Below are 22,052 nucleotides of genomic sequence, written 5' to 3'. Positions count from 1 at the left end.
ATTGAGACAAAGATAGTTTGTCAATGTGTGCGTAAAATGTCAAAATGTAAATACCATAGTAACTGCAGTCCCTGTTTTGGGAGATGAATAATTTTCAGGTGTTAATTAAAACAAAATGAGGTTATTAAATTTTACTTTTTAATATTTATTATACATATTTTTTTGCTTAAAATATTTTTTTGTTTTCCAACTATACCCAAAAACCATTTGCTTTGTTTATTTTTGTTTCCGTTGTCAATAGTACTTTAGCATCTTTATATGGTAATGAATTAGCATTCTCCTCAGATGTTGAAATCTAAACTACTCAATTAAATTATTAATAAAGAATGGTTGCCACATATATTTCTATGTTAACCACTTGATGCGCAGTCTAATTTATGGCAATTTTCTTCTTGCTATTGCTTTAAGATGAAATAATACGACAATGCACCATTGTATAACCTTCGATATGATATAAGGATTATCTTTCTTTATCTTTTCACTAGATTAGAATCGTTTTCTAACATAAAAATAAGCAAACAATGAACGCACCAATTGTCAAATTTGTTTCGCTACTCAAGTAGCAACACTAAAACTGGTTACGCGATAAGGGACAAAAGATTTGATAATTCTATCTCTCAGTCTCAGTCTAAGCCATTTGTAACGTAATTTTCGTTCTCTTTATAATTATCGTTCGTTGTGTAAGTGAGAAGGAAATTGTCATTGCGTCTATTAGTTTCTCTGTCTACAATCTACGCTATTTGAGCGCAAAATATTTTGCCAATGTCACGTATAAAATAATAAAATAGATGACACATATGATATGAGATTATTCGGTGTAGTGCAGATTAGACATAAATGATGACATGAAGATTTTGTTTTTATGACAGTACTACTTTATACAGATGCATAAAAATTTCAGCTTATAAATATTTTTTGATTGCGTTATCGTCGTCACCTTTAAGTTATTTAAAAACAAAAAATATATTAATCAAAACTAAGAATAAAATTAAAAAATAAATTCACTAAGTGTTTGTTGCTACATTATTATTTTTAAATAAAATATTAATATATAGATATTGTTAAACAATAGTTAATTAGTAGTAAAACAATAGCTAATTAGTAGGGGTACAATACGAATTACCGTATTTTTAGTTAAATGTTAAAAAACGTCTAATGCTGTACATTCTTTGCCATGTTGACAAAAAAAATATGTCTATAACCTATATATATAACCTATATATCTAATCTAAGTCTATGCCTATGCCTGCCATTGGCAAATGTCAACAACTTACTAAAGTTTTTGTGCTTATACATTTATGATTTCAAAATAAAAAGATATATAAGCTTCTATAAAAAATAGATAAAGAAGATAGTAAACATGCCGTTACCACCTGCACTTGCTGCTCGTCTAGCAAAACGAGGCTTAATAAGACCAAACACAAACAAGGACGTGTTAAGTGAGTCTCCTCAGACTCAAGTAAATGAAGAAATTATTGCAGAAGATTATGATAATAAACCTGATGAAATAAGTTCCAAGGAACATTTTTGGGAAGGAATCGAAGGTGTAAATGTTGATCCTATAAGAGGCCACAAAGGATGTCCTAACAAAAGTAATATTTATCACGAATGTTCAAAATTTTGTGTTAAAACATGGAAACAAGGAAAAGTTACACCGAGTGAAAAATATTTGGAATTAAAGAGAAAAGTATTAGAACTATGGCCATTGCCACCTGGCTGGGAAGAAGTATATGACGAAGGAACTGGTCATTGTTATTTCTGGAATGTTCATAACAACATAGTTTCTTGGTTACCGCCTACACATCCTCGAGCCGTGCCGAGTGAATGTGCTGCCCATTTACGCGAAGAGCGATTATTGAGAGAAGGGGATGAGAGTGATGATAGCAGTGAGGCATCTGATCAAGAGGTACCGCAACAACATTACAAAGAGAAAAGAAAAGAGCATAAAGAGCGAGACAGGGAAATGGTACACCATAGAGACAAAAGGAGACATAGAGTGAGAGACAATGACTTAGACCCAATGGACCCTGCTGCATATTCTGATATTCCTAGAGGCAACTGGACGGCAGGTTTAGACGCTCACGCTAAAACTGGAGTTGATTCGACTGCTTCTGGATCATTATACCAAATGAGGCCTTATCCAGCCCCTGGAGCGATTCTTGCTGCTAATGCTAAGCAAATTTCTCCACCACCTTCTCCATAACTTTTCTAAATGACATCATTTTTTTTTTAAATAAAAGAGATGCAGTCTATTTTTATTTTTTAAGTTTTTTAGTGTGTTATTTAACATAAATATGTAAATGGACACACATATTAAAATAATTTTAAACAGTTAAAATAAGTGTTGTATTCTTTAAATATTTTCAAATATGTGAGGCAAACCACATTACATAAATAACAAAAAATTATGGCAAGTTTTCTTTTAGGCGATTGCCATTTAATTTTACTTAACAGAATTAAATCCTAATTAGGATAACTATAGGTTGCTTATAAGATAATGTAATAATTTTGCATTTAATTATAAATAAATAAAACCCTGATCTTTGATATTTTCTTTGCAATGCATTAAATGTTTTTTTATATTTATTTACTTGTAGTTCAATGGGACTCCTGGCAAATGCCTCATACCATAATGCAAGGTTTGAAGCCTAGTTTACTAAATTATTATGATCCCAATCGTGCACTGATTTTATTATAATATTTTTTTTATTAAAAATGTCTAGTAGTAAAACTTGTTTATTATGTTGTGTTTTGTAAATAGTATATTTTGTGTTTCACATTATCATATTTTAGTGACTTTATAGCCATCTTTGTATTAACTTAACAAAAGTTCAATGTCATACTTGGCTATAGCAGGATAAATAATAATTTAGTCAAATTAAATCACTAATTTTATTAATTAATACAAAATATATATAAATGTATTACAACAGTTTTATTGATTAATTTGTAAGGTTACTTAAGTCGAATTTAACATAAATGTTTATTTGATGCACTATGGAATGAGGTGGTAAATGCTTTAGTAAATTGTCTATTAATTTTTTCGTCATTGAATATTAAGTACAGTTGGCAGTCATAAAACTATTTCTATTCCATTTTCGTTACAAAGTGTATAAATATTATTTGTCATATTGAGATATAGTACATTTGAGCCTTAGAGAATACAAATATGTATTTCTTTTATTCTTTGAATCTACATTTGAGTCCAATAAAGTAAAGGTTAACATATATTTTGTGAATATATTTGATTAAATAATATTGTCTTATAAAATATATTACGTTTTCTGCAAATAAACTAAGGAAGACTTTATTTTCCATTCAACTGATTGCCTTTGTTGGTGATGTATGTCAAAAGATCATCAGAAGTTATTACACCGATTGGTTTCTGGATATTACTTGATGTGTCTGAAAAAAAAACAAATGTTTTAAGGAGCTTATTACATGTTATTGATTCTACACAAGAACTAAAATAAATTTGATTTGGCATACCTGTTTTGACAACCACCACATATGGAGCAATATCAAGCATTCTGGATACAGCAGCTAGTGTGGAACTATTTGAGAGATTAATTTTATAGAATTTTTTTACAGTGAATTTTTCTAGACCTTCTACAACACTGCCCGATAAGTTTGCCAACCTCTTCCTAGCATTGTCTGCTGTGAAAATTCCTGTTAATGATCTGAAAAAATAAAGTATTGTCTACTTGAAATTTATACTAATTATATACATGCAAAATATAATTATAAACAATATATTTTTGATTAGAACATTGCACTAACACTTTTTCGATTTAGTATTTCGAATATAATAAATACGAAATTTTAAACTGTTTTTCAAATATAGTATTGTTGTTCATATTTAATGTTACATGCTGCCTTGAAGAATTGTATTTATTTTTCCGTTATTTGATCAAGAAATACAATAACTAAGTATATGAATAGCATTAATAGCACAAGCAAGAACAACATTAGTTTATTTCATACAAAATTTTGTAGTTATCTAAGCGCGCATTTTAGTAATAACGCGGAATAAAATCAAAACAGCTATCTTGAGGTTTGTGTTTGTAACTTTTTACATATTTATTATTTTTTTATTTCAATGACATTAATGTCATGTCGCTCTATGGTCAAGAATTTTAAATCTAAAAAATATGTTTAGGAACTTTAAGTTATCTTTAACTCCTGAAAATATTATTATAGATAGTTCGATCAACAATAACGCGTCGCATTTTTTTTTCTAATCGTTGCAGGGCAAGTTTGCAATGTAAGCTATAATAGTCGGGCGCGGCTTCTTGCATTGAACTATATATACATATTATAGTGATCCAAGAGGTAGCGTTGCATTTTGGGTAGTGGTTTTAAGCCGATCGATTGCCATAACTTTCAATAGAACTCGAATGACTAATAAGTGAACAAGCGTCAGCTGACGCACCCGCGGTGGGTGGTGGTGGCTGTGGGAGGGTGCGAAAGTGGTAAAAAAAAGATAAAAAAAAGTTATTGTACGCCGGATGAAATTTAACTTTGTTATTGGTTAAATTATTTGAAAATACGAAAACAATCGTCAGCTGCCTGGGTAGCGACGGGAAGACCGTCAGCTGACGCATTAAAGATTTGGTCGGGAGTAAATGCAACGCTAACTTCCAGACCACTATTCAAAATGCAATAAGCACGTGATCTTGTCAAACTGCGTTACTGTTTACTCAGCAATGGTTCGTAGTGTCAGAAAAAAATATATAATATTTTATTAACTTGTTTTTTTTGAAATCTTGTACAGAAATAGTATTTTTAATTAATAATAAATTTAATATAATCTATTTTTTTTTCAATTTTTAATATAACATTTTTTCTGACGCTACAAAAAATCGCCGCCGATTAAAAATGCAGCTTGAAAATATCCTAAAAGCATTATAAGCGGCAATCCGCTTAAACTGTCTAATTAAACTATACTTAGCTCAATTTATAGTATACTTTTAAATTATAACTTTAAAAAAATGTAAATGTGTAACATACCCTTTATCATCCACAATGTTGACAACCGGTGCTTTACTCTCCCTCAATGTTACGATAGCTTCACTGATTGAGCTGTTTTGTGATAAACTTTTAGTTGCCTGAATAAGATCTTCGTTTTCAGTAAGTACTTTGTTCCACCACCTGCAATTTGTTTAGTCGATAGAAGCAAAAAATTTATAATTATTGAATTTTAAATCAATATACATTTACTAATTATATCATTTTTTTCTGAGTTTTGTGCAAGCTCGTCTGGGTAGGTACCACCCACTCATCAGACCGCAAAACGACAGTACTTGGTATTGTTGTGTTCCGGTTTGAAGGGTGAGTGAGACAGTTTAATTACAGGCACAAGGGACATAACATCTTAGTTCCCAAGGTTGGTGGCGCATTGGTGATGCAAGCGATGGTTAAGATTTCTTACAATGCCAATGTCTATGGGCGTTGGTGACCACTTACCATCAGGTGGCCCATATGCTCGTCCGCCTTCCTATTCTATAAAAAAAAACTAATGCAAAACAATTGTAAAACGATTATTGTATATATTTTTAATAGTTTGTATATTTTTAATATTTTACAATTTCTGTTGACAGAAGTCAGTTTTTTAGGTTCAAGTGTACCTAAAATGTATTAGATTCAGCCATACTGCAATACAAATACTATAGCAAAGTGTCGTGATGCTCGAAGTGTTATACATTTTTGGGTCTAGATCTCATTCAAGTGTCTGGAGCGTAACGTGAGATAAGAAAAATCATTCAAAAAAAGTTATTAACAGTTTTGTTATTACATCGATTGATATATTATTAAACAAAAACATTTCCAAGTATTGCGGGATTATTTCATTCGGTGACGTATGTATCTAATACGTCGATAAAATAAATTTTCTTGATTATGTTGTTATATGCTAACTTATCTTACTATGTCAAAAGTTCAATATATTTCAACATAGAGGTCAGCGATTGGATTAAGAAATTAATTAAATATTTAGATAAAGTCCTATAATTTAATTTCTCACTGTATTAACATAGTATCGTCAAGTATATAATGTATTTATTACATAATGCACGTGCTATGTCAGTCAAGTCTAGTAGCTAGTTTATATTATTTGATAGATTCGAATGTTGTCGTTCTGAAGTCAAGTATGGTTTGGATGATCGAGCTAAGGAAGCCAGATTTACCTCCGTGCTATGCCATAGGTTTATGGGCGGAATATTGCACCAATGTTTGTTGATATACACGTACTGTATATCTCCTATTATATATATCTCCCACATAAATGGCTTTTTATTGAAACTGGATACCAAACAAGTATGTAATAATTATAACATTGAAAAATATTATATATATATTATGTATATTAATAAAGCCTTCATTTTTATTGTATTGTTTCTTATCTCTTGCATTGACTCAAGTCTATTACCATACAGCCTAGAGGTTTTATAGGTCTTTTATATCTTTTCTAGTTTTAATCGAATCGTTCAAATACTCCGCCAATAATACGTATCAGAAAAAAGTTAAATATTAATTTTCACGTACCACAATTTGTCATTAGTGGGGTAAGGTTTGAAGTTTCTCGTTTCCATCCATTGGTCTGAGATGAATTTTGTCATATAATTACGAATGTTGTCCGGTAATAGGACAACGCATTTCTGTCCTGCCTTCAAGGTCTTCGCGACTTGCACAGCTGCCCACATCACGGCACCACTACTGCCACCTTTCGAATAAAACATAAGTTTAATTTTAATCTCTAAGTGTTAAACACACCGACCAAACCAATCGATTCATTGTCGTTGTACTTATTTTACCACAACATTGATCAAGTTAAAACGTATGAGGTAATTTTGATTTTGATAAAATTTCACAAGGGCTCACTCGAATCATATTCGGTTTTTGTAACTATTATAATAACATTAATTTTATACATAATCTCATGCATATGTTTCTTATGTTAATAATAAAAAAAAAGCTTTTCGTTAAAGTTAAGATAATTGTCATTCCATTTCCATAATACATGAGCATTCATTCTTGAGGTATGTTACATTGAGTTACTGTTGACATGAAAATTTAGTAATACTGTTCCCTAAATAAATGCTTATTGTGAGATTCTTTGTACTGTTGTATTTGTAATGTTGTATCACTAAATTGTTACCAGTCCGCAACAACTAAACGCTATCCGATCCGAAACAGCCTGTGAATATCCCACTGCTGGGCTAAAGGCCTCCTCTCCTCATTTTGAGGAGAAGGTTTGGAGCTTATTCCACCACGCTGCTCCAATGCGGGTTGGTGGAATACACATGTGGCAGAATTTCAGTGAAATTAGACACATGCAGGTTTCCTCACGGTGTTTTCCTTCACCGTAAAGCACGAGATGAATTATAATCACAAATTAAGCACATGAAAATTCAGTGGTGCTTGCCCGGGTTTGAACCCACGATCATCGTGTTAGTTATCTTAACTAAACGCTATACAAGTTAAGTAAGCAACAATCAATAGCAACAACGTAGTATATTGTTTCATCCATTTCCTTGTGTAATCGTAAACAACACATTCGTACCAGTAGGCACATAGCACTGGAATATAAATTATTGATTATATTATGACTCATGATTTTCAATGTCATATATTTTTTCAATCATATACAGATTGTTGCGCGATATGAAAACTTATTTTTATATTTCTTTAAAAACGTTGAACGTTGAGTTTTATTAGAGTATGTTTATTATTATTAATAAACGTCAATAATTAACAAACATCACGTTCTTAGTATCTATGTGTGGATCAAATCTTGCAACCACCAATTGATTGAGCATGTAGTAGAGCAACAGATTAAATAAAGAACAAAAGTCAACTAAACTTGATAACTTATTATAATTAACATACCACAGAGTAATCCTTCTTCTTTAATAAGTCTCCGGGACATTTGTAATGACGAGCTGTCTTCCGTCTTAACCCATTTGTCTATGACTTTCCTGTCCAGGGAACGCGGCAAAAAATCGTAGCCAATTCCCTCCACCTAAGCATAACATATTATTTTATTAATATAATATATATATATATATATATATTATGTATATTAATAAAGCCTTCATTTTTATTGTATTGTTTCTTATCTCTTATAGCATTGACTCAAGTCTATTACCATACAGCCTAGAGGTTTTATAGGCCTTTTATATCTTTTCTAGTTTTAATCTGCTAGTAGACTGCTAGGCAGTCTTGCTCTCCTCATATGAAGGTTTGGACTTTATTCCACCATTCCACTGGTGGTTGGAAGAGATACGTGTTACACACATTTTTACATGCTAGTTTACGATATCTTCCTTATTATTCATACGTAAGTATTATAATTTAAAAGAAACACTAATTTTCGTAAATGAAAGATATAGACATTTTTTTAATTATTGGAACGAAAAAGTTTATGCAAAACATATTTAATGTTTCGTTAATGAGTCGATAAAGCAATGTTGTTTTGGTAACTTTTTAACTTTTTGTTGTAATCGTTTTATGTTATTGGTACAGTTTGATATCAAACACACTCGTGTAAGAAAAACATTAATTATGCAATAAAGAAGCGAGATACGGGAGCGTGGACAATATTGTTTATCTCAAGAGTTTATCAAAGTGTAGCTATCGTTTTTTTTTTCAAATACATAAGCTAATAATTAAGGTTAACTATAGTGGAGGGACCAATTGATGTCACGTCGACTATGCCGCTTATGTATTATAACTAAATGTATATGTATACATAACTATATGTATTCTAGTATATATGTATATTTAGTTCGTGTATGTCTAACGAATTGACTCAAATTTTAGATTTAGATAAAGTTTTAATTTTCAAGTTTATTAACATAGGTACAATTGTCTGTCCTGGAAAAACGCATTTTTGTTTCAGGCCACAGGACAATCGTTTGGACCGCGTGTATAAAATTACTAATAATCGTAATCGCAGTTTTGTAAATATTAATTTTAATATATTTATTAGTTTGATTTTTATTAAGTATTTATTTTACGTGCGTTGCGTTCTAAGCCGTTATAATAATAAACAGCAAATAAAATATCAAGATCTTCGTATTCATTAATTTTAAATTTGTCGTACTTATGATACAAAATGTAAATCTTTGAACGTTAGTAGGTTTAATGCACTTATTATAAAACGTCTAGTAGGTAAATTTATCGTATGTATGCAGTTCGCCTGGGTAGGTACCACCCACACATCAGATATTCTACCGCAAAACAGCAGTACTTGATATCGTTGTGTTCCGGTTTGAAGGGTGAGTGAGCCAGTGTAATTGTAGGCACAAGGGACATAACATCTTAGTTCCCAAGGTTGGTGGCGCATTGGTGATGTAAGCGATGGTTAACATTTCTTACAATGCCAATGTCTATGGACGTTGGTGACCACTTACCATCAGGTGGCCCATATGATCGTCCGCTTTCCTATTCTATATAAAAAAATATTGCTATAAAAAAAATGCTAGTTCCAGAATGCTTATTATATTTAGGAATTACATATTATGCATGGTAAAATGTTATATGAGACTACAACGCGCTAAGTGACCCTTTGTTGTGTCATGTTAACATGACACTTTGGTGTCATGTTGACCCTTTTTGGTTTAATAATATGACTTTCTGCATTACAATCGCTATTAGCCTTTAGACTTGTTTATCTCTTAATGCACTATATACGTATTCATTACTATGGAGATATCCGGTATAGATCCTACAAATCGAAATACAGCAACATATTGATGTTCCGAAAGTAACATAACAGAATATGTACTGACATTACAATACATACATATTTATATTTTATTTCCAATGAAAGTTCTTAAAAAGTAGCTATAATTCGTTTGTCAATAACGGTCGGACGGATTAATACATAGCCACCTTTTGTGTGAAAAAAAAAGTCAAATAATAAAGATCCTAATCAAAGATATTAAGAAGACCTCAAAGACGATTTACTACATTTGAACTAGTTTGAAACATTTCTAATACTTTCAACAATATTTGAATAGCGATATAAATAATTAAGTAAAATACGCTAGTGGTGTTAAGCAAATGGCTAACGGAGAAGTAAATCACTATTGAATCTGATAATGTCTGATGCGATCCATAATGTTTGTTTGACAGTTAAATATTACGATTATTTGCTTTACGTAACCGAAAATCAATATTCAAATATGTCGTCAGTCAAGATTATGCGATGCGGAAATAGCTGTTGTAAATTGTTATATTGAAAACGTAATGATTGTTAGCACGTTATAGAATTAACATTCATTCGCAATAAGTATTTTTTTTTTTTGAATTATTATTTCGACAAAACGTCATTTGTTACATAAGTATTTATCGTAATTATCATGAAAAGAGTGATGATCACTGCAATTGGGCAGTATGTGTTAAATCTTTCGATTAATAATTGCCTATCTTTAGATAAGAAACAGTCAAATAAATTCAAAATATTAGTATTAATAAAGAAAATCCGAACGACGAATAAATTATGTAATCTAAAAATATATGTGTTAAATTTATAAATAGTGTTTAAAAAAAATCTAAAGTAAATCATAGTCATGTCAAGATTTTCTTGATTGTATTTATTAGTTTACTATGGTTGAAAAGAGCGGAAAAATATTATAATCTTTTTATCCAGTACAATATCATTACAATTAATTCTTTTTAATGATAATTTAAGTAGGAAATCATAGATAAAAAAACAATCATGAACTATATTAATTATTTTATTATATATTATCAACTGATAATATTAGGCACTAGATGTGCCAATTTTTTTTTACTTGTAAAATTCCATAAATAAAAAGGTTATTGTACTTTTTTTTTTAAATAACAATAATTTAAAATGTCTTCTTACCTCATACATTTGAACATCAGATTTGTTAAGTTCTTCAGGCTGTGCAAGTATAGATCCATGAGGGTCTACACCCACTACAATACATTTGGGGCATCTCTCTTTAATTTTATGACCAATGCCAGAAACTGTGCCGCATGTTCCCGCACCAATTACTACCATATCTACATTGTCATCCAGAGACCAGAGGATCTCTTCAGCTGTTCCATCATAATGTGCAAGTGGGTTGCATGGATTGTTATACTGTGTAAAGATAAAATTCAATTATCTAATAAATATCAAATTTTCAATTCTTTATTTTTATGTGTACTAGGTAAAATGCGTAGACTATAATAAGGTTTTGCATGGAATTTATTAATAATTACCTAGAAATTATTTTATTTAGTATGATAAAAATATTCTACTTTAAATTTGTCTATATATAATATTATTAATAATTATATCTCTTATTACATGCATTAAAAATCAATGTCAAACGTCATGATATGTTAATAAGTGAGCAAGGTTAGAGGAATTAACATTATATATATAATAATAATATCCTCCAAACCGATTTCAGCCACGGCGGCCAATCTCACGAGAGATTAGCCAACTGCGCTGGAGATATTATAGTGCACTCTATATGACCAGATTCTCTAGCTCTCATAATCCATCGAATTATCTGGTCGTCACAGATTGCTGTAGGCGCAGGACCAACGGCTTTACGTGCTTCTGAGACACGGGAGTGTACAAATTTCCAACTTCCAAACTCCGTGCTGCTACTGAGAATTTTCTGACAGAAAACCTAATAACTTTTTATTGGCCTGACCTAGAAATTGAACCAATGACCTCCGGATCTGTGGCCTTACATCTAGTTACTAGACCAACGAAGCAGTCATTATATATATATGCAAGATATGTTTTATCTAGAAAACTTGACACACAATAACACAGAATGAACACTAAATAATAATTTTGAATAGCGAGTTACAATAGTCTAATTATTAAATTATTTAAAAATAACCCTGGACAAACAAAAATTAAAATGGTTGATTTTCTGGGTTACTTGCAAGCTATATTAACTTTAAATATGGTGGTAATTTTGAAATTTTACTTTAATTTCATTTATTTAAATAGAATTTAATAATATTCCCTAGCAAAAATATCTAGTTGGTTCAGCTAAAAATTACAAAATAAATTATACATTATAAATATTGATATAACTAATAGAAGAAATATTGATATATACATAATACATGTGAAATATTGATATAACTTTTTCTCAGTATCGGTATTAAAAACTTGCATCAATTTAGTTTTTTAACTATAATGGTAGGTTTAAAAATATATGTTTCTTACCTGATCCAAAAGTACAGCATTAGGAATCTCTTTTGATAAACGCTGGGCAACACTTATATTGCTGTCTGGTGAGTCAGATGCAGCCTCTGTGGGTGTTCGGATGATTTCTGCACCAAGTGCTTGCAGAGTATTAACTTTTTCATCTGACATCTTTTCTGGTAATACGATGATGCATCTATAGCCTAACAAGAAGTGAATATATTTTTTTAAATTAAAATAAATAACTTCATAAAAAAATATTAATTGATTTTGTTTAGCAATAATACAATTTTTTTCTTTATTTAATACTGCATAGAATATGAATGAATATTTATTTAGAACTTAAAATATTTAATTTAATAGAAATTATTTATTGAATACAAAAAAAACTAAATTCTTAATTTTAATTGTTTTTTAAAACCATAATTATGGTTAAAGTTTTCAAGAAACTTTATATACCACTTTAAAGTCAACAACATTACCTTTCACAGCAGAAGCAAGGGCTAAGCCTATTCCAGTGTTTCCTGATGTTGGTTCTATAATCACAGATTTACCAGGTATCAGTATACCCCTCTGTTCAGCATCCAATACCATTCTATATGCAATTCGATCTTTCACTGAACCACCAGGGTTCAAATATTCACATTTTGCATCTGAAATACATTTAAATAATAGCAACATATAGTTTAGAACTGTTACACCTTTTTAAAATAAACATAGAAAAAACAATTCCACTTACACATTTCACATTGGATACCTTCTTGCTTAGGTATTTTCGATAGCCTAACCAATGGAGTGTTACCAATAACATTTAATACATTCTCCTGTATCTTTAGATTTCTGTCCCTAAAAGTTTTAATTAATAAAATTTACATGACTTACAGTTAAGTTTTGAATACAGTTATAATAAAATAATACAATATACTTACAAAGCTCTAACAATATGAGGAAATTCCTTGAGGTTAAAAAACTTCGATGTACCGTTTTCCATTTTCACGTGCTTTACGAGCCTCTATTTATAATTTAAAAACTGAAACATTTGGTTTGTAATTCTTTTAATTTAAATATCCTAAGACATATTAAATAAAGTTCGATTATTTTATAAAGGCTTACCTTTCAGTAATTTTTAGTTAAAAATAACACGCGTCCGTAACTATTGGCTTACAGTGGCCTAAACGTCAATTTACACACGTTTAATGGATTGCACTGACTAAACTGAACTGATTACTGAGCCACTGAACTCTGTTGAAGTGATGTGAGAGATATGAGATAGTGTTTAGTCGCTACTATTATAACTATTTATAACCTTAAATAGCCTTATTGTTAATATAATACCTAGACTTTGTATTACTTATAGGTATGTAAAACAGACTAAATTAACGAATAAAAACAAAATATGACATGACACATTTTTATTCACAAAAAAATAACTTTTAATTTTGGGCTATAGGTAGGTATATAGGGTCTTATAGGGTTGATAAAGGAAACGTCAAATAAATGTCAATAGTTTAACTTGAAGGAACCTGTAGGTATGTAGTTATAGACAAACATTCGACTAAGTGGCTCATTAAAATTTGGAATAATAATATTATTTGATCCTTTTAAGTTTAAATTATTGTCCACTTTTTAATTACTGACCTTTTCTTTTAACGATTAAGCCTTTACAATTATATAAATCGAATAAGAAAAAATAACTCAGATATTCATGCCCATTAGTCATATTTTTAGGGCTCGTCATCAAAGTAAATATTCATAGCCCAAAAACTTTAATGGATCTCAAATTAGAATAAAATGTATATTGTTTAGACGTAATTTATGTTTCAGAAAAAAGTATCAATCATTATAAAAAAGTTTGCTTAAATATTTTACAAGTTACTTTTTCCACATAAAAACGATCCTTTAAAAACATGCCTTAAAATTGCTTATTTTTGAACTAAATTTACCTAAAGGCTCAGTAATTCTTGGTGTTTTGCAAAATGCGCTTAAGAGCTTATGTTTTTGTACATTTGTATATACACAACAATATTAATAAGTGGGGTGGTCTATATTACCTACTTAGACAGGTCTAAAACCCGCAAAATTGATGTAACTTTGTTATGAAATTATAAGAGTAAATAAAAGCTATGTTAATTGTCTATATGAAAACTCAATATTCAGTTAATACATCATTTTAGTTAGTACGGCCCAATCATCTCTCTAAGTAGATAAATCTTTCAGTAGATGAACACATCAACTAAATATCAATATTATAATCGTGTATATTGATATGTAGGTATATATTTGATATTGTAATTTGTAATCAACAAATCTTAGTAAAGATGACATTACTTGAATATTTCATGTGTGTATACAGTAGATACTAATTAGCGTATTTTATGCTATTACGTGTTCTATCTCATCAAGAATTCATTACATGTCTCACTAGACAATGTCGTATTAATTTACTGTAATTTAATTGGTAGCATTTGATATATATTGTTACTAGTGATCTTGATATGAGTGATGTTTAAAAAAACTTATATTTTTGTCTGAAAAAATTGACCTGCTTCGTTAATATTAATAGCTATCGTCCTTTGACTTGATAAGATATATTATGTATTATCTCGAATCATAATTTAAGCGTCGTATTTGGTAATCAGTTATAAATGTGAATTAAATCTAATCTGAACATGATCAAATCATAAAAAGTGAAGTATAACTCTTATCTTGAGATAATTGATAACTTAATGAAAGTGATTTAATCAGAAATAGAACTTGCTATTCATTTAAAGATTTGGGCGAATTGTACATGTTATACATGCATTTTTAATCAAAAACATAGACTATTTTGTTTTTTTTTTAAAATGAACTACGATTTACAAAACCAAGTATTACCTAATCCAAAACTCATAATTCATTTTTATACTTTGTTTTATCTCTTCACCAGTATCTCTTTATAAATGTCGTAATCCCGTAATTAGTAAAACATATACGTATAACGTACAATACAATTGAATTATTTACACACGTACACTTAGAACTTAATAAATATAATATTAATATAAGAAAATAAATGAATAACAAGTTTGTGCTAAATAATTTATTATGTGCATTTCATTTTATCCTCATTCGATACCATAAGTTCACTTTGTATGACTCTGATCCTCATAGCTGGATGAAAATATATAATTGAGGATATCATCACCTGTAGCCACACACTCGGGTTTAAACGGAACTGAAAAATAAAGCGGACTGAACTAAACAAAAATATTACTAATTGTTTCTATAATAATAATAACCAGCCTTGTTTGAATAAGTTAGATTGAATGAGAGTTGTTAACTCAGTAGTGTGATTGGGCAGGTTTTAACTTATTGTACGCAAAGAGGGTTGCAAACATATAGCATTTCAATAGCACTTTATATAAGTTAGCCATTTTAACATAACATGAACTGACCTAAATGCTATAATTATGAAATATTAAATATTATTGTTGGCTTTTTATAAATATAGTCTTTAAATAAAATTAACTTCATTTCAAATTGATTAATACTGTTAGTATGACCTTTCTTTATGCCTGAAGATTGCACAAAGTTGTGTTCTTTATTTTTATCAATTATTTTTTTAACGTAATATCATAAAACATTGAAAGTAATATATCAGTTTTATTTATATACCTTCTTCGGATTCATAGATATTCCGACCGATGACTACAAACTGAGTTATATCTAACATACGGGATAGGAGGCCTATTGTTGGCATTCCTTTCTTTCCATTCTTTGCCAATTTATAGCAATCTTTTATCAAGTGGTCGGTTACTGGATCTTTAAAATTAAAGTCTTCTGACTTTTGGCATGGTAATTTCGTTGGATTTGTAGCTAAGTTTCGGAAATTATCCTTGGAAACCGCACCTACGAACCATCTAAAAAATAACATTAGTAGCTTTTTCTTGCAATTTATTAAGTAGCGTAGTTGTAATTGAATACTATAAATTACGTGTAACTAAAGTTTTATGTCTTACCCTTTGCTATTAACTACAATAGCTATATTCTCCTGCTTCATTTCTGTCAATGCTTCTGAGCAAGTGTAGGTTTCGGCTATAATAGGATAAGTGTGATTTAAAATTAAGTTAGTGATTGGATCTGTCCACCACCTGAAAATAAAAAAGAATAATAATATAAGAATAATAAAAAAATATATATGTAATTTCATTATTCATTACTTTTTGATGAGTGAACTACTGTTAGGTACCATAGCTTGTTTTCAGTTGTCATCAAACTCAAACATTTTTTTACCCTTTTCAATGTATTAATGTATTACATTTATTAAAATCAAAGTAAAAACCACTAAAAAAAATAATACCTGCATAAAATCGTCGAAAAAACTTTGTGTTATTTTTTATAATCGTTAACATTTGCATTACTTTTCATTCCCAAATAAAAATATTTTTTGTTTATTTAGCAACATAGGCAATTGAAATGTTTAAGATTTTAAATGAGACCCTAAGAGATTTCATTCGTAATACGTCGAACTTTTGGATTTGATTGGTTTATATAGGAAATTAAAATTACGAATGCTTTTACTGTATATATATCTGCCGTGACATAAATACTTCTTTCAGTATAACGACACACACTTTAAGGTTTTGAATAAATATTTACGGCATTCATAGCTCTATTTGATAAATAAATTAAAACAAGAAATTATAATCAGGTTGAATCTATTATATATTATAGTAGTGATCTACCTCATAGTATGTTCAGGTGGGTCCATAAATAGATGTGATTCCATCCATTGGTCACTGACGAACTTAGACATATAATTCCGTATTCCATCTGGTAGAACTACAACAATGCGTTGTCCAGAACCGAGCTTGTGCTTGCGAGCTGTTTTAATTGCTGCAGCAATTATTGCTCCACTGCTTCCTCCTGAACGTAACAATAATTTTGTATTACTTATCCGGGAACGATAGCGACGTAAGTAATTGAAAAAAGTATTGTATTAATTAGCTTTATTTAGTGATACTTGTTATAATCGCTACATTACCGCAGAGTAACCCTTCCTTTTGAATAACTTCCCTGGCCATTGAAAAGCTTTCTTCGTCTGTTACAACTTCGTAGGCTTCAACAATAGATTTATCCATTACGATTGGAACAACTGAACCTCCGATGCCTTCTACCTAAAAATATATGATCCGCCTACAATATTTTTTTATACTAAAAATCACTAATGAGCCATTTATGGAAATACTTATAAATTATTTATTATTAATAATTCTCTGTATAACTGTTAGTCACAATTTTATTTAGTTTGTGTATAATCTTTTTTATATAAAATCGATATGCACAATAAAAAAATCTTTATTTAAAAAAAACTGTTTCAACATGAGTTTAGCCTTACCAAAAATGGATGTTGTTTGCCATCCGAATTGAACATTGTAGATCCGTCAGGTTCAGCGACCACAATAACACATTTAGGGTACTTCTCTTTAATTCTATGTCCTGCTCCACTTAAAGTGCCCCCAGTACCGACTCCTGATACAAGCATATCTACTTTACCCAAAGCATCCAAAATCTCCATTCCAGTAGTTTCGTAATGGATTTTTGGATTGACATTATTTTCAAACTATAAAAAAATTATACAAAATTAAAAAGTACGCAGGTTAAAAAATTATATGTTCCAGGTTTTTGTCACTTACCTGATCCAACATAACTATAGTGTCTGGGTGGGCGTCTTTTATTTCCCTAGCCAAAAGCGTAGGTGATTTATTTGTTACTATTACTTCAGCGCCTAATAATCGCATGGTATTCATTTTTTCAGAAGAATTTTTTTCTCCCATTATGATGTAACATTTCTTACCTATTCAAATGTACAAAAAAAATTAAAACAGTTTGAGAAAAGAAGGAAATATTTAAAACGAATATAACATGTATTTCTTAACCTAACAAGGCAGCATTTAAAGCGACACTAATGCCTGTATTTCCAGATGTAGGTTCAACAAATTGTGTATCTTCATTAATATATCCTCCATGTTCTGCATCTCTAAGCATCGCAAGTGCTATCCGATCCTTGGCGGAGCCGCCCGGGTTCATAAATTCACATTTAGCATCTTGAAATAAATAGTTAAATATAAATATTAGTTTAACATACGCATACTACGCTTTAACAATACATTGCTAACAAGCGATAAATTAGATAAAAAGGAATATTCTACTATATGATATTATATAATTATCTCAAAATCAAAATACTTTATTCGACATTAAGGTGTTTGACTTACAGATTTCGCAAGAAAGTCCATGGTCTTTGGGGATTCTATTAAGTTTGATAAGCGGTGTGTTTCCTACAAAGTCCAAGATGCTGTTGTACACCTTATTTGCGTATCTATAAAAATATGATTTAAATTTTATAACAATTCTTTGAAGAATTAAGACTTTTTAGGATAATCTAGGATAATACGTAACACAAATATATAATATATAGACGTCATAAATGTCTAGATGTGTTAGGTACTGCCTCTGAAGGTGGTAATGAAATGTTATCCAAAATTCTGCTCGAAAAAACTATTTTATAAATAACATAATTTTAAATAGTTCTAAAAATTTTATATCAAAATGTTACACCTACCAACTTTTAAACAATACACATTATTTTTCTTATTATACGGAAAGCTTTTTGCTTAATGTACCCCAGAGAGGGAAATAATATAAATTTCCGACAAAAAGCCTTTTTTTTCCAAGGCAACCAAACCGGGATTAACACTGCTAACTTTCAAACTTCAGGCTACTGAGGATTTTTTGACAAAGAATCCCTAAACTTTTTTAGCAGTATGAACAAAAAGCTTCGGAATCTATAGCCTTATAAGCTAGCTCCTAGCCTAGCTAGGGATAGCAGGAAATAGTGCTACTGTATAATATCGCATACCTCGTAGCTCCAATGCGGGTTGGTGGAATTTCAATGAAATTAGTCTCATGCAGGTTTCCTCGCGATGTTTTTCCGTCACCGTTAAGCACGAAATGAATTATAAACACAAATTAAGCACGTGAAAATTCAGTGGTGCTTGCCCGGGTTTGAACCCACGATCATCGGTTAAGATTCATGTGTTCTAGCCACTAGGCCATCTCGGCTATATGCCATCTCAGCACTAGGCGTAACTCCGCTTTTTTAAAACATATTATAAATAGGTGACGTATAGTTCTATAAAAAGTATATATCTTTCAGTATAACTTCTGTACTTACGGGGATTTCCAGTTATAAATATCCTTCCTGGAGTGAGGAAATTTCGTCTTTGAATTAATCAAGTTAAACATAACGAGTATGACTGTTTGTTCTCGTAGCTATTGAAGAAATAAATCTATATTGCGATGACATTCAACTTATATGCAAAATTTTAATACAAAATATATGTTTACTTATTCAGTTATATCCTAGAATTTTAAATTAATAGGTAAACTGTTTTTATTTACAACTAAACTATTTTTAATTAAATGATAAACGAGGAATAAAAGCTAATTTATCAGCCAAGAGAGTAAAATAATAAGCAGAAATAATAGAGCATTGTTTTATTAATGCGTAAATTTTAATTTAAATTTCCATTTATATTACCGTATAAAACCTTACGCATGCGTGGCAATCTTATATCTATATAAGTATTAACTGCTACTCAGGGGCCGAATTCTACTAATATATAACGATTACGATACGTTCCCGATTCAATTCCAACTTTGAATCATCTGTATTATTGATTCAGAACCGAATCGATAATATTTTAACATATACCGTTATATCAAAATCAAACGTAATTGTTAACTTTTATGGCAATAGTCGATAATTAAATAACGATTACGCTTCAATTTGATTGCGATAAATAACAATATGTTAGTAGAATTTGCTCCCTGGTCTAGTTGTTTCAGCTTGTAACACGTGAGTACGGTATGAAAAGGCGTGCAAACGCGTCCTTCGAGCTACTCAGCCAGAGTTCGCAACCTGGGTTGACGAGAGACGAAATTGACGAGTCACTTTCCTACGTACACAGGTAATGACCGAACCGGGTTGTTTGGAGAACAAGCTGTCTAAGTTCGGACGCGAAGTGACGAATGTTTCACCACACCACTGTCGTGCAGACCGGCATATTGCCCAGCACAGGCTGGAGGCTTGCCCAGGATATGCTGTTTCTGCAAGCAAACCTCCAGAGGAAAAGGCTGGCCCTACAGGAACTGATTCTAGAGGCTGAAAAGAGGAAGGCAGCCGTCGCTCTTGCTTACTCCGATTGGCGTGAAGGCCTGGAACCTACTTCTGTCCATGAAGCGGAATGTCCAGCACGGAAATATGAAAGGGTCGTACCCGCTCGAATTAGAGCGGGTTCGATGTACTTTATAGTCTTAACTAGGCTTTAAAAGATACTTATCGTTAAAACAAACTATTCCATATCAATTTAAGTTGAATTTAGTAGTAGTATCAATGACTATTTTTATTCATATTGATAAACTGCAACAATGTAGGAGCGTGTGGGTAGTACTACCTCAGATAACGTAACATTCATGACTAAATACTTGATATAGTTATAAATAATGATCAATTACAATAAAATAAAAAAGTTATTGATTATGGAGATCACAGTACACTACTTCACACAGTAGATAGATACTTCAAGATGTCGAAGTGATGCTAGAACACGTGCATAATATTCGAAAAACAAGCGTTTTCAATGCGGACAATCATGATTGCTCCTCATGCGGTAGCATTCTCTTTCCAACACGAGCATCCTGCTCGTTTGCATAAAATAAAACATTTCTTGTCTGTATTGTATGTCTAAAATTCATTGGCGCGCAATAAAGAGTATTTGAATTGTATTGTAATATTAACAGATAAAAGTGGTTGATTTAGTTTTCTTAATTTTTGATAGGTACAAATAATTATAAAAAATACAATATATCAAGCTCTCAATAATTATAAAAAATACAATATATCAAGCTCTCGGACTTAAACTACTAGGTTTATTTGCTTGGGGGTTAGTAGATAGTTCTACTTCATGCATTTATATATTTTACGTGGTGGTAAGGTTTTGTGTAAGTTCGTCTGGGTAGGGACCACACATTCATCACATAACAATGTCCTCCAGACCGATTTCGGTCACGGCGGCTAATCTCAAGAGAGCCAATTAGCCAACTACGCAGGAGATATTATACTGCATTAGTGTGTGCGCAAACACACGTGCACTCTCTATTCCCTAACTCTCATAATCTAATGGGACGGCAATCCGACACGACCGGAAAGAGTTCAGGCGCAGGACCAACGGCTTTACACGCTTTCCGAGGCACGGGAGTGAACACACTTTCAGTTAGTGAACCAGCTTCCAAACTCCGGGCTGCTACTGAGAATTTCCTGACAGAAAAACCCAATAACTTTTTTTTAGTGGCCCGCCCTGGGAATTGAACCCTGGACCTCCGGGACTGCGGCCTTACATCAAGCCACTAGACCAATGAGGCAGAATATTCATCACATTTTCTCCCGGCAAACAGTATTGTTAGTATTGTTGTATTCCGGTTAAAAGGTTGAGTGAGCTAGTGAAACTACAGGCACAAGGGATAAAACATCTTAGTTTCCAAGAATGATGGTGCATTAATTATACATGGTATGATTAATTTACCCAACATTGATATTTTTAACGGCGCCAATGTTTTGTTGGTGGTGACCATTTACCATCAGGTACCACAGGCAAAAACTCATATCATTTGCACAGCTCTGTATGGTAAATAAAAATTTCGTGTCGAAAATGAACTAAGATACCGTCTACCGTCTTTGACGTCAGGAATTATCGTTAGCAATAAGTCTCGCGCCGATAATGGTTAATGTTTTCGTAAATTATGTCATAAAGGTGAAAATTAA

The 22,052-nt window shown here is 31.1% G+C and overlaps 2 protein-coding genes across 2 annotated transcripts; one reads left to right on the top strand and one right to left on the bottom strand.

Moving 5' to 3' along the window:
* The first annotated feature begins 1,250 nt into the window (after positions 1 to 1,250).
* On the top strand, positions 1,251 to 3,303 carry LOC126775869 (polyglutamine-binding protein 1). The gene has a single exon (XM_050498014.1). It carries the CDS (start codon positions 1,361 to 1,363, stop codon positions 2,201 to 2,203), a length of 843 nt encoding a protein of 280 aa, XP_050353971.1. The 5' UTR covers positions 1,251 to 1,360; the 3' UTR covers positions 2,204 to 3,303.
* Positions 2,915 to 19,564, bottom strand: LOC126776165 (uncharacterized). The gene is made up of 20 exons (XM_050498465.1): positions 19,404 to 19,564; positions 18,445 to 18,548; positions 18,106 to 18,273; positions 17,863 to 18,023; positions 17,565 to 17,789; positions 17,211 to 17,343; positions 16,912 to 17,092; positions 16,186 to 16,317; positions 15,842 to 16,086; positions 15,313 to 15,401; positions 13,117 to 13,199; positions 12,927 to 13,033; positions 12,670 to 12,840; positions 12,209 to 12,390; positions 10,874 to 11,113; positions 7,888 to 8,020; positions 6,544 to 6,721; positions 5,011 to 5,151; positions 3,490 to 3,680; positions 2,915 to 3,405 (listed from the first exon to the last, which is right to left on the bottom strand). Exons 1-20 carry the CDS (start codon positions 19,472 to 19,474, stop codon positions 3,308 to 3,310), a joined length of 3,033 nt encoding a protein of 1,010 aa, XP_050354422.1. The 5' UTR covers positions 19,475 to 19,564; the 3' UTR covers positions 2,915 to 3,307.
* Between the last annotated feature and the right edge of the window lie 2,488 nt (positions 19,565 to 22,052).

Source organism: Nymphalis io, chromosome 19 (genome assembly GCF_905147045.1).
Source record: "Nymphalis io chromosome 19, ilAglIoxx1.1, whole genome shotgun sequence".
Classification (NCBI taxonomy): Eukaryota; Metazoa; Arthropoda; class Insecta; order Lepidoptera; family Nymphalidae; genus Nymphalis; species Nymphalis io.
The sequence above is the reverse complement of the archived record's forward strand: the minus strand, read 5'-3'. Positions and strand labels throughout refer to the sequence as shown.

Coding starts and splice junctions, on each gene's coding strand:
- LOC126775869 (XM_050498014.1), top strand. CDS start 1,361: ATGCCGTTACCACCTGCACTTGCTGCTCGTCTAGCAAAACGAGGCTTA.
- LOC126776165 (XM_050498465.1), bottom strand. CDS start 19,474: ATGTTTAACTTGATTAATTCAAAGACGAAATTTCCTCACTCCAGGAAG. Junction 17,790..17,862: donor CTATAGTTATGTTGGATCAG/GTAAGTGACAAA, acceptor ATTTTTTTATAG/TTTGAAAATAATGTCAATCC. Junction 13,200..15,312: donor AGGATCAGAGTCATACAAAG/TGAACTTATGGT, acceptor AATTATAAATAG/AGGCTCGTAAAGCACGTGAA.